This window comes from Salvia hispanica, chromosome 1 (genome assembly GCF_023119035.1).
Source record: "Salvia hispanica cultivar TCC Black 2014 chromosome 1, UniMelb_Shisp_WGS_1.0, whole genome shotgun sequence".
Classification (NCBI taxonomy): Eukaryota; Viridiplantae; Streptophyta; class Magnoliopsida; order Lamiales; family Lamiaceae; genus Salvia; species Salvia hispanica.
In genome coordinates, this window is record NC_062965.1 from 2,271,690 (window position 1) to 2,289,139 (window position 17,450).

The window sequence follows — 17,450 nt, forward strand, 5'->3', positions numbered from 1 at the left end:
ATGTGACGTTTCTTACAGACGAAACACACTAGTATATTCAGATCAAAACTGCACAATAACAAATTAGCCCAACTACACAACTGAACCCCTATAAAACTGCATAACAATGCAATGCATATCAATCTCAGCACAAAGTCACTGCAGAAGATCAAGAACTAAAAAAAGGAACCAGACCGGATTCCAGAAATCGAGCACAATGTAGTGGAAAAAGAGTTCACTCCTCGGAATACCAGAAGTTCATATACATATATCAGCACAAATATCTCATGACACACTTCTCAGAGTTCAAATCCTCAATCGAAACACAATTCACAGAAAGCTCCAATCTTTATCTATGAACTTTAACACAAAGCCATAGTCGGATCAAAAAGTTAGAGCGAATCAGATAAAAACTACAAGATAATGCAATGCACATCCATCTCATAAACAAGGCAGTGCAGAAATTCAAGAACTACAACCAACGAGGCCGGATTCTATAACACGAGCATAACTTACTCCTCGCAACACCACAAGTTTATATACATACATCAGCACGCAAATGTCACACAGCTCAAATCCTCCATCGAGGCACAATTTCACATAAAACCCCAATCTTTATATATAAACTTCAACACAAAGCCATACTCATAAATCAAATCACAGATTAAACTAATAATCACTTCGATACTCCCCATACCGATGATCATCCCTCGCAACAGCCGAAGCCACATCATTCTCCACCCTTTCCCCAATCTTCTCCTCCTCATATTTCACACCCTCCTCCAATGTCATCCCTCCGAGAGCCCCTGCCGCCGCTCCCACTGCCAATCCCATCCCCGGCTTCCCCACGCTCCGCTTATGGTAATCATACGGCGTGTAGTCCACCGGAGCGCTCGGCCCCGACGCCACCGATCCACCATAGCTCTGCTGCCGCTCTATAAAAGGACGCGGCGGCGGCGAGTAATAGGAGGAATAGTACCCCGAGTGCGGATCGGAGTAGGAGTAATAAGGCTGCGGAGGCGGAGAAAACGACGACGGCGGCGGGAGAGTGGAATACGGAGAGGGAGAGTATCCTCTGTAAGGCATCGGCGGCGGAGGAGCGGAGAAATTGTAGTAATTGGAGGCGGGGGCGGGGGCAGGGGCAGGGGCAGGATGGTAATTTTCCACAGGGCGCTCGATCAGGCCGATCTTCACGCGGATCTTGCCGTGGGGGCGGCCGGAGGGACGGTGGAGGTCGAAATTCATTAATCGAATCGGCGATTGGGGCGAATCGGAGGCGAGATCTCGGAGGTCGAAGCGGTGGGCGCCGACCAAGGGTTTGGGGGTCTCGGAGGGCTTGGAGTGGAAGACCTCGAGCGTGAGGGCGGAGTCGCGGAGGGGGAGGGAGAGGGGGAGGACGAAGCGCTCGTTCCAGACGGGTCGGGTGGATCCGGAGTCGTCGGGTTTGGTGGCCTGGCGGCGGTCCGGGTCGACCCAGAGGATGACGTAGGGTTTGAGGTCGCCGTTCCTCCAATTGACGTTCTTGAGGTGCTTGGCGGAGACGATGGTGACGTCGAGGTCGTAGAGCTTGGGCTGCTGCGGGCGGTGGGCGGCGGCGGAGGCCATGGCGGAGGCGGTTTGGTTTTGGTGGGGTGGGATAACGTGCGCCGCGGGGGGGATGAGTTGGAGTGCGCAGGATTGTGTAGAGTGAAGAAATTTGGAGAGATTTTTAATTTTGTTTAGTTTTTTTTTTTCCTTTTTGGTTTTTGTGGATAAAAGGTATTGTGGGCCCTGTTTTAATTATGGATTAGGTGAAATTGGTGCAATATTTTGTGAATTATTTTTATTAGATTATATAATAGGGTTTTTGGCTTTTAAAACCAAAAACTTTCCCCGAATTCCGGTTTTTCCCATGAACTTCGAGATTTGTTTTTAAAACCATAAACTTTCATTTCGTTTAATATTTCCCGACTCGACCCGAATAACCCATTTTCGGCCAGAAGCTTCCCACGTGGACTACCGCAAAAATGACATGAAAGCCGGAATTTTCACCCTAAAACGACGTCGTTTTCAACCCAATTCCATTTAAAACATTACATAAATTTCCTAAACCCTAAAATCGGCTTCTTCATCCATTTTCGAAATTGGCTTCTTCATCCATCTTCGAAATCAATTTTCATCCATCCATCTTCTTCATCCATCTCCTAAACCCTGAGATTGGCTACGAAATTAGGCGTCTTCGTTCCAGGTCGAAATTCAAATGTCGTTTTCTTCACAAACCTCAAGCTTCAACGTCAATTGGCCCGAAGGTGAATTCGTAATCTGTAACCATGGAGTTCGGGCTGAGATTGGGACGTCGAGGACTGATAGTAATCCGGGAAGACGATTTTATTGTTGTCCGTCTTGGAAGGTATTCTCCACTCCCTGGCCAACTTTAGAGAAAAATCGAAGAATTGCGGTTGAAAATCCCAAAATATGCGTGAGAGAAAGGAAGAAGATTGAGAAAGGAGCCCTAACTTTTCGATTCTGTTTTTTTGTTTAAGTGTTGCTGTTGTGAATATTATTTAAATGGTATGTTGTTTAAGTTTTATTTTGCCTATTTTATTTTGCCAAATAAAAAGGCCTATTTTATTTTGCCAAATGTTTAAATTGTGACTGTATATTGCCACGTAAACACTTTAAATAACAATTAGGATTAAAATTGACACGTAGACATCCGGGTTTGGCCGGTGACCCGCCGGGGGAAATATCAACCGACATGAAAGTTTATGGTTTTAAAAACAAATCTCAAAGTTCATGGAAAAAACGGGAATTCGGGGAAAATTTTTGGTTTTAAAAGCAAAAAACCCTATATAATATTACCTTATTCCTAATTTATGAAATATACAGAAGATATTTATGAAAAAAGTAAATATTACTTTGAATTATGAATATTTTGAAACGGTGATAAATAACATTATATTGTAGGCAGATGAAATTATATATTACTCCATTCATGTCATTGGGAGTTTCAGTTTACTAGTGTAGTGCTTTCGTGATAATGAGTCTTTATTTACTATTTTAGTTCATCCGCATTTAAGAGGTTCGATTCAATTTTTTCTATTAATATTAGGTACATCACACATTTCATTAATTCATTCTACTCATATTTTATTAAAATTGATATAAAAAACTAAATTTCATATTACACAATCCTCTTTTCACCAACTTTTCTTTATTGTAGTAGAATTTCTTAAAACATGTGTTGAATTCAAATGGACCTCCTAATGACCACAGACGGGGTGTTAAATTTTTGCTCTTGGTGTGGCACCTTTGTGTTGATACTCCCTTTGTCCTATTTTAAATGGCGCATCTTCTATTTTAGATGTCACACTTTAAATGATACATTCCTTAAAATAATAATATCACTTTTTTTTACATTCTTTATCCCACTCAATATGACCACATTCTTGAGTAGTACGAAATTTTAAAAAGTATTATTAGGTGGAATAAAATAGAGAGGAAAAAATATATTTAAATATTTTAATGAAAAGAGAGAAGAGAAAGGTGTTATTTTTAAAATTAAAAAATAAGCATTGAAAATGAAAGATGATTATTTTGAAACAGACGGAGTACTTTATTTTCTCGATTTTGACTTGTAAAACAACATTGCAATAACTTCAGTGTCAAATCATTATAGAGAGAGAGAGTTATTGTGGATTGCTTCAATAAGTAAATAGAAAATTTTGCTACCCGCCATTTTGGGCTTTGCCTTAATACAAAGCCCACTTACTCAAAGACTATAATTCTTTTTGTCTCTACAAGCTTGTTGTTGGGTTCAATTGATATTTCTCTCCCATATCTTCTATTTTGGGCATAGCTCAGTCTTTAATGATTGATTATATTCAATAAATTATTGTCTTTCTGGATAAATTTATATATTCCATGAAGTTAGATGAGGAGAATTATCACTGAAAAATATTGCATTGACAACAATTGTTACCCGAGACTTTCCTTATAGGGAAAATGGATTTTCTTGATAAAAGAAAAAAGTTATCCATTTATATTCTTATTTCCACCCTAATGATTCAAATTTAGTTGATTTACCATGCCCAATATGCAATATACTTATATCTTTCGATTGCATCATATCGGGAGCATTTGAATCAGCCGACTTCTAACTACTTATCAAATGGTGTGGTGAACGTGGACCACACAAGGGAAACACTAACGGATCAGAGATGATCGACAACATCATTCTTAAATGCAGCATAGGCACGATCTATGATTTTATCATTCATAGACGAGGATAAGATTCATCTATTTAGCAGCACTTTAGGATTTTTAGCAATCAAACAAAAAAAAAACTCATTTCAAATGATTACGGTGTCATAACATAATTCATTTGATCTATAAATTTTACATATATTTTCTTACATAACTAGTGTAGGATATAAATTATATTAAAGCCCATAACATGTATATACAAATTTCATAAATTAAAAAAAATATTAGTCTCTATTTCTAATGTTTCAATCAATCTTAATATGATGATAACTAATAAATGTTGCAGTTAATATGGGTAAACTCTAATAAATTTGGTAGGCCTATACGCAATACTGATAACAATAAGTAAAATAGTAAATTAGCTCAATTGTACTAGCAAGCTACTATTACATATTTACAATTGACCATTTTTTTTTACTGCTACTACTATTTTCTTTTGTTATATGTCAGTATTTTTATTCTGAAATGATTTTGGATGAAATTATTTTTATATATACATGTCAAATTTATTATTTGTAATTGTTACTCCTATTATAATTCTGAATTATTTCTGTGTTGTTATTTTATTGCTAATCATTTTCAAGGGATCCAGAAGCAAACACTCTCTATTGTTTCAACGGATTATTGATTTCTTTTTGAGAATTTGAATTATTGATTTAAAAACGAGAAATATGAAAAAATATGCCGAAAGCTGAAATTAGACCATCTCCAATCGTACACCAAAACTCATTTTTGGTGTAGATAATTTCTCCAACCGTAAACTCAAACTCAAAATGTGTTATAACTATGTGCCCACACTGATTGCAATATCTGCTAGTGCTCACAGCCTCTCACGTCTGTACAAATTCATAAAATAACAAATTAAAAGAATATGAATTTAGACAGCAAACAAAAACAACTGGAATTTTGAATCTAATGCGAATTACATTTGGTAAAATTATTTATGAAAACACTGTAATTGTATTTATGTAAATTAATTGTATAATGTAGGCCCACCCTACATAAATTCTTCACATGTAATTTGAGGCCCACCAGCTAAATTTATGATTGGGCCCTAAAACTTTTTCAGGAGTTCCATGATGGAATAAAATTCCAAATTAAAATAATTTTCAAATTTCCAAAAAAATCATTATCGTTGTCATTTTATTTCTTCTAAATGGTTAATGATGGTTTTACATTTAATTCATGATATTAGTGACTCCAACCCCTAGTTTATTGGTCGTAGAAAAAATGTATTAGCAACTTAATTGCATATTATAGACTATCATTATCACTTATCACTATGTCAGTACTTTTACTTGGTACATCCAAATTAAAAGAACTATAAACACTTGGTAGAATAGTCTCATTCCTACAAGGTAAATTTCAATGACTCTTGGAACCATTTTACCCATTTTTTAAAAATCGACTATAGCTATACAAATAATTAAGTTGGTACATTTTTTTATAAAAAAATGATCAAACCCCAAAGGGAGCACATGTTGTCACACAATCAACATTAACCAAACTGAAATTAAAAAAAAAAAAACACAATAAACAAGGCACATAATGCATTCTAACAAATCAATAAAGGAATAAGAGATAAAGAAGGCAACAACAAGACAACATTAACCTAGACCAGAGTTTGGTCGAACAGCAACAATAGCCACACAACATAAAATAGAGCACATACCAGTAAAACGAAGTGGAATCAAAGTCATCTCTCTAAGCCGAAGACTAAAGTCTATACTTCCATTCGTATCAACTTTATCAATAATTATTAGATCAAGAAATTAAAAAATAACATAAAATTGTTTTTTTTTTTTAAATACTAAATCTTCAAGATTGAAAATGTTGACATTATAGCTTTTCCAAAACAACATTTCTCATCATTGCATTTAACTTACTTGAATTTTCAACATCACAACAGAAGTCCCTTTAGGATGGCCTAAATATGGAGTTTATTTTAGAAATTCTATATCACCTTTCATTTTCACTATATTTAAAACAGTCTATTGATTTAAATTGATAATCCCAGTGAAAACAAGCTGAGTTATGTAGTAGGAATAAATATTTTGATTACTATATTTCTTTTTATTTATAATTCACACTCACTCATTCAATGTTTTTTTTTCAATTATTGAAAATACTTCATATCAGTGTAGACACCATTTGATCGAAGAAAAATTGTTTACCAACTAAATTGTAATATATCATCGAATTACTTAATTAAAAAAATAAAAAATAATAACATTTCAATGTCAATGTTAGTAATACATCGTCGAATCATTTAATACGTTACTTTATACGCATTAAAAATTAATTAATATATATAATTTAGCTGTCGGAAAATGAAATTTGTTTGGACCTTATGCAGCAGTTGCATTCAATAGATTAATTTATTGATGTTTGAATTTGCAATTCAACACCGTGATTAAGGTACTATTAAGCTATTACTTTATTAATCGCCTAGGATAATTTCATGTACATCTCTATAAATGTAGGATTAATATAATTTTATCACAATCTTTAAAATGATTTTACTAAACAATTTAGTAATTGTGTCAATTATATCGCAATCTTTTAATTTATTAAATTTGTTCCAATTTTTTAATATGTACTCAATTTATCAATTACTATACCTTAATATTTTAATTTATTAATTTTAATTAATTTGGTGCAGATGAGGACATGTAACATTGCTATTATTTGGTACAGATGAGGACGACACAAAGTATTGCTATAATTTGGTACATTATAACATTGATCCTCAAATATTATTTTTTGGAATTTGACATATGGAATTATATTTCTCAATTATTTCCATCGTATTTTATAAAATAAGAATTTTCACATTTTCTTATTCATTATTTTCATTCCAATACGCGATAATATAAGAAAATATCTCGTGGTAATATTATCCCTCAATTTTTCATGATAAATTTATATCTAAAGATGACGATGCGCCCTAATCCGAATAACAACTTAGAATATTTTTATGATAAATTTATGATAACAACTTAGAAATTTTTATTTGTAAAGGTGAGATTCGAACTTGTAACAAGCTATACATACACCATTTGATAACGTAAATTCCACAATCCATAAAATAGTTGGTTGAAATTTCTTTATGCTAATTCCGATTTCAAAGTATTTTTCTATTGAATCATGATTCGATACATCATCTTTTTTATCATAAAGAAAGATACATGAACAAGTATTCGATACCCTTCAAATCTCCTGAGTCAAAGTCAAAATAACACTTGGAATATTTATATGTAAATTACACCCATACTATTTTATCACAATTTTTTAATGTTTATTGATTGTATCTCAATTCTTGCATATGAGCTGCACTCCACAATCCATAAGCGAAAAAAAAAACATGTACTGTAGTTAATACATTTAATTAACATATAATCAACTTAAATAGAATTTAATAACCCTAATTAATAGTATCATAAATCGTGCAATTAGTGATAGTTAATGAGTGCGCGTAACACCAGCGCGCACTGATGGGAGAATATGCCGTATCAATATCTTCATTTTTATAATTTATTAATTTTATCCAACATTTTTCAAACTTAGTAGAAGTATCAATTTTATCATTAGGATTTCACTCCAATGGTTGAGCCATAACATTTAGTGTCAAAAGATATCCTATTATTTTGCTCTGAAAAATAAGATACAATAATATTATATTTCACTTTGATTTTTAACTTTTATAAATAATAATATACATAAAATTAATTGATAAAATTGACACAATTGATCTATTCTGTAAAAATATGGACTTTGGTAACAACACAAGTTTTAATATGAAATTGGTAAAGTAATTGGTTGAATTGTTATTAATGGAAAACGAAATCCAACATAAGAGATAAAAATTACCAAAATTGGAAGAAAATAATTTTGTGGGACAAATCAAATTGTAAAAAGAAGACTGTTTTTATGAGTGGAGGAATATGATATGGATAAAAAAAAACTACTACTACTAATTAAAGTTGAGACATTTTTATTATCAACCCAATATTTATTGAGGAAAAAAATAGTGATCACTTCCATATGTAAAAGAAATATTTTATACTTAGAGTGACTATTTTTTGACGCCTAAACTATTAAACTCAATTAATGGTTAATCAAGTCACTACAATTCATTGAACTTGAGCAACAAAATAATTAAATGTATAGTTTTATCTAATAAAGTAGTAGTATATTATTTTATTTTTAATAAATGTGACTAGCATTTCATTTACTCGCTCCCTTATAATACTACTCCGTATTATAAAATAGATATCTCATCATAATAAATGTAAAAAACAAATAACACTTTTAATTTACTAGTAAACATAGGCAATATATGATCATAAACATCATTATATTGCAAGATATTAAATCATAATTTAGTTGATAAGATGCATCTTTTCCTCCAATCAACAAATTAGCAGTTCAATTTGAACACTATATATAGATAAATGAAGAACTATCTATCATTGATAATTTTTTATATAAAAAAATTGTTATAGTGCAACATATGAATCAACATAGCTAATCTAGATATGGACCCTATTAGTGAGATTTATTGATTTTGAATATTAATGCGTAGTGTATGACCTTGTATTTGTGATTTAGAAATTTAATAATAAATTAAATTTTTTCTTTAAAATAATAAAAAATCTAAAATGATGAAGGGGACCACCAAAGTCCAAAATTGATGGTTGATGTGAAATATTGTAGTGGTCCATGGTCTTGTATTGCCGCAATCAAAACAATATCTTTAATTACATAAATTCATAGCCTTGCAACTAATCAATGTATTCATACTACTATTCATAAATTGTGAATGAAGGTTTTCCAGTTTTATTTACAGATTTTATTTATTTATTTATTGGAATCCAATTTCCATTACCTATCTTATTTAAATGGAATACAAAATACTTAAGCTGAAGATGGCAAACAAAAGTACAATCTTAGGGCAACAAATTCAACCAAAACTTGCCTACGAAATGGAGAAAATGGAGATGCAAGAGGTGTTTCGTCAATCGCCACCGGCATCGGACAATGAATAAAAAGACGACAACTCGACATAGAAGACACATACGAATTAAACACCAAACAAAGACAAGACTAGAAACAGCCAACAACGCAACACAAAACAACAACAAACTACACTGCACCAAATCCTTAAGTAAAGCAAAACCGCAAACCGACGCCCAAACGAAATGAATCGACATACTCGAATCAAATCGGTAATCTCTAGCTAACTATAAGTGAGCTCCAACCTCCGTCCCAACATCCAACATTCCTTAATTATTCCACACCAATATATATGTTTCATATAGATTATCACCGGCTCTGCCAATAAATATTTTATTTTAATTTTAATATTTTTGGTAAAATGACCCATATTTTACTATAGTTTATTTTATTTATAATTTATTATAAAAATTATTCTATAAAATAAGATGTTAATATTTCTTTATAGATGTTAAAACTTGTTTCGAATTGAAGTACAACATTTAATGGCATAAGAAAAAACGTACTGTTTTATTTATTTCATTTCACCTAATCTTACACAATAGTCTATAGATTATTTATAGCGAGCTGAAAAAAATACCAAGTTCGTTCATGCAAAGGACGTTAATTACTTTCCTAATCTATATAAAATCTTACCAATTTAAATTATCATGTAGGCATAGACACAATTATTAATCCTACTAATGCTAAAATATAAGTTTGATGTTTTTAAATATTGTGTGAAAAGGGGAAAATTGTGTAGGCTGCGTAGACAATTTAAATTATTATATGCCGTATGCACAAATTTTATACTAGTATAATAACTTAGCTAAACTCTATGGGCTAAAAGGTCAAATGACTAATATAATCATCTTTTGACTTAGAACAATAGCTATAATCATTTAAGTAAGAACTACATATAAATATAATATAGATTTATTGAACAGAATTTCATTTATTGCAATTTTTTTTATCAATACATAAATACTCAGAGGCGGGAATTGGCGAGGAATCTACCAAGAACGAAGACAATTTAAACAACAAAACACGAAAGACGCGAAAAAAAAGAAACACAAATACCTAACAAAGAAAAAGGATAACAAATAATAAATGTACACAACAATGTGATGACCCGCCGATCTCATTTGATAGAGTCATCGATCTTGCAATATACAACATATATAACTCCTACACGACAAACGAAAGAGGAAGAAACATAAAATCTATAAAGATAAACAATAACTAAATCAAAGCTAATTATTTATAATAAAATAAAATAGAATAGAATAAAATAACCAGCAAGGTTTTTAGCATTAAATAATAAACTACTACTAATAATTAAGGAAAAATTTCAGATTTGTTATAATTTTATTTTAGCTATATATAGTTTTAAACCAATAGCTCAAATGGCTACAACTACAAAACAAAAAATGCGTTAATGTCACAAATAGTAAAAGATGTACTAATTCTTTTTAATTATTTTTTTTTACAATAAAGCTTAAAGCTGGATTGGTGAACAACTGGTTGAAGCATAAAAGTAGATATTTTTTATGAGAAATTAAAGTTTAACTCAATTAACAAAAACATTGTTTTAATTAGATAAACAAGACTTCAATCTTTAGAAAGCCAAGGATGATGATGATATTATAAGAATGTTAATTCAAGACACTCAAAATATCACACAGTATATTGTTACTAACTTACTAAGTTGATCTCCACATGAGTGGGGGACCCAAAAATGAATCAACTATTGTTTTTGTTTTTTATTCATAAATATGTTTGCATATGTATGTATGTACATATGTGTGTGTGGTGTGTCATTGTTTGATTGAGCCAAGGCAACTAACTAAAGTTACTTTGAAAGAAAGAGTAAAGTAAACTAGATAATAGTACTAATTTAATTGCATTATTAAGATCATAAAGTCAATTTCTCCAAGGCCTAGAGTCTGGAATATTTTGTCTCAAATATATATAATAATATTAATGAGCCCACCTTGCCAAAGATTATTTGCTGTGATGCAATATGTGTGATTTGCAGACAAGAAATATATTCCCATTTTACATAAAATAATAAGCATTTGAGTAAGGTACAAATCTGGGATCCACAATTTGTTTTTTCTTGCTTATAACAAGTTCATTTAGGTTAAAAAAATCAGCAGCCTATAGATCTTAAAGCTTAAGGGGGAAAATCCAATAAAAAAATGTTTTAAGGAAAATATTTAGCTATATTGAGTTGCGGGTTTATTCTCTTTTCACTTTCGCATCTTAGATTTAGCCGTGCTCACACGTCGTTGCAAGTTGCTGAGTATGCGAAGGTTGTACTGTACGCCTAGGTGCGGTTGAGCATGCTAATTTGTGGTCCAATCGCAGGCGCAATATGGCATTAATTAAATATTTTAATAATTAAAAAATACTCCTATTTTCATTAAATCTGCTATTGACTAATATCGACAATTAGAAATGGACAACAAGAAATATCTAAATTATTAAACGAAATTCTTATGTAGTCTAGAACATTGGGAAGCAATTATTGCAACAATTTACAGTGATGTATATGTTTGGCCAAAAGTTTAATCAACATTGGCCTACATGCTGAATTTTAATAACTACAAGTGGGCCATAAAAACATAAAATATGTGATTGTAAATATAAAATTTGAATGTTGAATCAAGTCACAAAAAGCTGTAAATTGATGCATGATCTTCTAGAATAAAATGACAATTAATTTCTTTTTTTCTTATATTACTGGAATTTTTATTCGTACTATACCTGATCTAACTGAGGCTTCATTTTGATGATTCACTTTCATTATTATTACTTATTAGGGTGATTAAAAAGGTGAAATAGACAAAAGTGATAGGAGTATATAAATAGAAAATCCAACTTTTACTGTTTAAGGTTTGTTTTGCAATGAATTTTGTCATAGCTATATGGGACAAAATATACGGAAATTAAAGTATTTTTCTTCGAGTAATAATTAGAAATTACTATAACTTTTATGGCTTTTTTGGAATTTAATAGAGTGCCATGTGAGGGGATATATCATGCATTATCATACTACTATAGTCCAAATATTTGGTAACAACCACTTTATATCGTTTGAGAATCTTAAAAAGGATATTGTACGTTTCGAACTCTACAAAATTTTAATAATTTGGAACCTTAAATTAAAAGCAATCAACTCGAAATATATGAGAAACTATCATTATAAATCAAACAAAACAACAAGACCATGCATGTTTATTTATTTATTTTAATTAATTATCAAGTAGTAATAAATACTCCATATTATGTTCTCCAATTAAATTTGATCAATGATTCAGAAAAGTGGAGTATAAAAAAGTTAACAAATCCCCACACCCATTAGGTTCAGTTCCCCATTTTCGATACAACAAAAATTGACAGGTCTCCCCTCAAAACAGTTACCATGACAGGAAAAGCACTAAGGTTTCTTGCTTTTATAAATTTTGGAATAATACTTAAATAAAAAAAATGGATTTTACATGTTACTATAGTTTCTTCAGAAATTACCGAGCGTGGAAAAAGTCGAGAAGATTGAGGATATATCAAGCACTTTCCGAGCACTTGTATACGTCCTTGAAAAATTAAGGACATATCGAGTACTTTCCAAAATAATTTTAAAAATTTCCGAGCATTCGAAATTGTTTCTAATTTAATTTTAATATATTTTGAAATTTCTGAACACATTTATGTGTGTTTTTTTTTTATAAGTTTACTTAAAAAATTCAAGAATTATCCAAGTACGTATATTGTGTCATAAGTGGAGTATCATTATTTGCACAAATGTATTGAGAAAATTATGTTACATATAGTATTATTTGAACATTATCACTTGATACTTCTTTCGTGTAGTCTATATTAACATTATTTATTTCGTATACAACATTAATAACGACAATATTAAGATAGTTAAATAAAAACAAAATACATAATGCTAACGCCCACTTAATTATCTATCCGAACCATTAAAATCATGATTAATATCATTAATTTCACAGTTACATACTACTACTCCACAATTCAATAATCAATTTGCTTTTATTCATCAAGTTCAGTTATATAGAACAAAATTAAATATCCACAAAATTAGTAATATAAAAATAATTTCAAAAATGACACTAATATTATGCATTACTCCCTCCGTCCGCGAATAAGAGTCTCATTTTTCCATTTTGGCTCGTCCACAAATAAAGTCCCGGTTTATAATTACCACAAATGGTAAAGATTTACTGCTGAATCGCTCTCCAATCAATCCCCAAATCCACAATCAATCTCGCCGGCGCTCATCCAGTTCATTTCTCTTCAATCGATCGACGAATTCGCCAATCCGGCAGCCGAATCGTCGATTCCACATGCCGAATTCGTAGGCGAAGCTGATCCCGAGCGATGGAGGAGAGGGAATCGAAGAGACCTAACGGCTTCAGCGCCTGCGGCGGCGCGTACCACACGGTGGGGGAGTGCGTGATCCCGTACGTGCAGGACCCGCGCGACCGGGACGCGGTGTCGCTGGTGTGCAAGCGGTGGTACGAGATCGACGCCATCACGCGCAAGCACGTGACGATGGCGCTCTGCTACACCGCCACGCCGCAGCGGCTGTCGCGGCGCTTCCCGCGCCTGGAGTCGCTGAAGCTCAAGGGGAAGCCGCGCGCGGCGATGTTCAACCTGATTCCCGAGGATTGGGGCGGATTCGTGACCCCCTGGGTGGAGGAGATTATCAGGTCGTTTTCGAGGATGAAGGTGCTCCACTTCCGGCGTATGATTGTCAAGGATTCAGATCTCGAGCTGCTCGCGAAATCGCACGGGAAGGTTCTCGAAGTTTTGAGGCTGGATAAGTGCTCTGGTTTCTCTACCGATGGGCTCTTGCTCCTAGGCCGATTTTGCACGTACAAACCCTAACCCCTAATTGTTTTAATCTGATTTAATTTTGAATTGATATTTTTTAAATTTCAGTTACACCTTTCGTCTTTATTTCAGTTTCCATTTTTTAACATGATTTTTTGAAGCAAGCTCCTGATCTCTGGGAAGAATTTCATGTGTTTATGTTTTTAAGAAAGCAGTTACGCATTGAATTTCTGATATTTATTACTGTTGAGGTGATGCTAGCTGGTAGTTGCTGGATCTGAATCGTTTGAAGAAAGCAAATCAGATTTGGTTTGCCGATGCATAAGTTTGACTTTTCGTTTTCAACAAGATATGGCGGCGATTTGTAGCTCTTATGTCCAAGTCAGCTCGTCAGATTCAATTTAAATTGATGATTCAGGGGTGGTTACGGTTATCGATTAACTGATAATCGAACCGAATAGGCCGGTTATAACTGAAAATCTTGGTTTCAGTTGGCGTTTATTAAAAAGTTTGGTTTTGGTTACAACTGTGCAAAACTCGTGCATACCAATGTTTGTCGGATCGAATCGAATGGCTGGGCTTAAAAAAATTAAAGGAATTATGTTTTGCTAAATGCTGTGACGTAATTATGAAATATGACCCAGCTAATATGAATGTTTATGGTAAAAGGTCTCTATTAGTAGAGCTATATGGTCAAGGAAGAACTGTTTATGATGTGTATGCATTCATATAATTGTTAGCTTCAATGTAATAAAGGAATATTAACACGAGGGTGGATTTTGTTGACTTTCTGCTAGGTTCATTAGTTGATATCACATGATGAATTCAGACTAAGGAGGATTACATTCAAAGTTGGATAAAGTTATCATTTTTACTGCACTGTGGATTGCAAGTGCTAACTCTAGTTTGAGAATATGAAGATCTGAACATTTTTTTTTCTGTGTAGGAATTTGAGAAACTTGCTATTGGAAGAGAGCTCAATAATTGAGAAAGACGGAGAATGGCTGAATGAGTTTGCAAGGAACAATACAGTTCTTGAAAGTTTGAATTTCTACATGACTGATCTCGTGAAAGTCAGATCTAGAGATCTTGAACAGATTGCAAGAAGATGCCCAAAGTTGGCCTCAATGAAAATTAGTGATTGCGATGTCTCAGACCTTATAGACTTTTTCCGTGCTGCAGCTTCGTTAGAAGAGTTCTGTGGGGGATCTTTTAGTGAGCCCCCTGGACAGGTTGGTGAAGGTGTTTTTAATGAGCAATTGGAAAGGTATTCCAACGTTGTATTCCCTAATAAGCTATGCCGCTTGGGTCTTACTTACTTGGGGAAAACAGAATTGCCCATTGTATATCCTGTCTCTTCCCGACTTAAAAAATTGGATCTCCTTTATGCTCTGCTGGATACTGAAGGCCACTATCAGTTACTGCAAAAATGCCCTAACCTGGAAATTCTTGAGGTAAATTTTAATGCTTTTGTTTGCCATTTGAGATATATGCCTTATTGCTAATAAAATGTTAGTAATATGCTAGATATATCTGTCTGAAGAAGTGCCCCATTAGATTGTATGCAAATTTTTGTTGAAAATACAGTGCCTATCAGTATTGTCCTTGTAATAACCTGGTCTTAATCAAACAGTGGCTTCTAGGTACTATATCGGTAAATCGGTTGATGTTTACCTTCGTGGTTTGTAAACTTTCTGAGCACTATGCATCTTTGTTCTTGTACGCGGGTTCGTGAGAAACAGATGACTTAATTAGAATAGTAAATTGATCGATACAAGAAGGCAGATTGCTGCTATACAGCATGACCAAAAGTTTATGATTTTCAACATACAAGTTATGAGTCTATGCTTTGTATGGGCTGGAGTTTTTCAGTATTTGATGCAGCAATATTTGTTTTCTTTGTGCATATGAAACTAACCTTAATGACAATATTGAACAGACAAGAAACGTCATTGGAGACAGAGGATTGGAGATTCTGGGTGAATTCTGCAAGAAAATGAAAAGACTGAGGATAGAGCGTGGAGCCGATGAACAAGACATGGAAGATGTCGAAGGTGTGGTCTCCCAGAGAGGACTGATGGCTCTGGCACAAGGATGTCTCGAATTGGAGTACTTGGCTGTGTACGTGTCCGATATCACAAATGCATCACTGGAGTGCATGGGAACATACTCGAAAAACCTATGCGACTTTCGGTTGGTCTTACTGGACAGAGAGGAAAGAATCACAGATCTCCCTCTCGACAATGGAGTCCGGTCTCTATTAATGGGTTGCCACAAACTGAGGAGGTTTGCATTATATCTACGGCCCGGTGGCCTGAGCGACGTGGGTCTGAGCTACATAGGCCAGTACAGCCGCAACGTGAGATGGATGCTTCTGGGATACGTAGGAGAGTCAGACGAAGGCCTGTTGGAGTTCTCAAAGGGTTGCCCGAGCCTGCAGAAGCTGGAGATGAGAGGGTGTTGCTTCAGCGAGCGTGCACTGGCAATGGCAGCCCTCCAGCTGACTTCTCTGCGGTACTTGTGGGTGCAGGGGTACCGAGCATCAGCAAACGGCCGCGATCTGCTGGCAATGGTGAGGCCGAACTGGAACATAGAGCTGATACCATCGAGACAAGTCGTAGTGCAGGACCTGGAAGGAGGGCCGATAGTGGCGGAGCATCCAGCGCACATACTCGCGTATTGGTCCCTTGCCGGCCCGAGAACAGATTTTCCATCAACTGTGAGGCCCTTGGCACCTTGAATCACACTTTCTTGTTACTTTTGTTTGCATACACACTTTTTTTTTCCTTTAGTTGCCTTGTCTATAGATCATGTCTTCTTCTTCTTCTTCCACTTTTTCTGAACTTTGATCTAGAGATTTTTAACTAATAAATTTTGCCTTGTAGAAGTGACTTCAATAATCTGATTTCTGTAGGGCTAAAACAGGATGTTGTTGTTTGTGTATAAATTGTAAATACCTAATTGTTTGATTTCTTCCACATTCTAATTGCTTCATGTGATTGGTCATCTTTGTTCTATATTTGGTAATAGTATATGTCAACATGAACCTGTTTTGGAACTCTATTGATGATTTTGTTGTTTTTGTCTATCTTGTTTGATTTTTGCTTTTGAGCATGTTTTTTTTGTATAAAAATAAAATAAAAAATTTCTATAATTGTTTCTAACTAACGTCCAAACTGTTATTAGACATATTGATTGATGATTCTGCTTTGTCAAAAAAGAAATGTGGAGTAGATGATTAAGATTTGACTCCAACTTTCTTATGTCCTACCAAAGAATATCACAACCAAATAAAAAAAAATATTCACCAATTTTATTCCCACTTGCAAATGTGCCAAGTCTTCAACAAGACAACAACAAAGGTCCAA

At 33.7% G+C, this 17,450-nt stretch overlaps 2 protein-coding genes across 2 annotated transcripts; one reads left to right on the plus strand and one right to left on the minus strand.

Annotated features, from left to right (window-relative positions):
- Window positions 1-400: 400 nt before the first annotated feature.
- LOC125220570 (formin-like protein 13) lies at window positions 401-1,701 on the minus strand. The gene has a single exon (XM_048122731.1). The coding sequence runs from the start codon at window positions 1,582-1,584 to the stop codon at window positions 649-651; it is 936 nt and encodes a 311-aa protein (XP_047978688.1). The 5' UTR covers window positions 1,585-1,701; the 3' UTR covers window positions 401-648.
- Window positions 1,702-13,470: 11,769 nt separating this feature from the next.
- Window positions 13,471-17,088, plus strand: LOC125199002 (coronatine-insensitive protein 1-like). Its single transcript, XM_048097201.1, has 3 exons — window positions 13,471-14,123; window positions 15,029-15,536; window positions 16,022-17,088. Exons 1-3 carry the CDS (start codon window positions 13,627-13,629, stop codon window positions 16,820-16,822), a joined length of 1,806 nt encoding a protein of 601 aa, XP_047953158.1. The 5' UTR covers window positions 13,471-13,626; the 3' UTR covers window positions 16,823-17,088.
- Window positions 17,089-17,450: the final 362 nt, after the last annotated feature.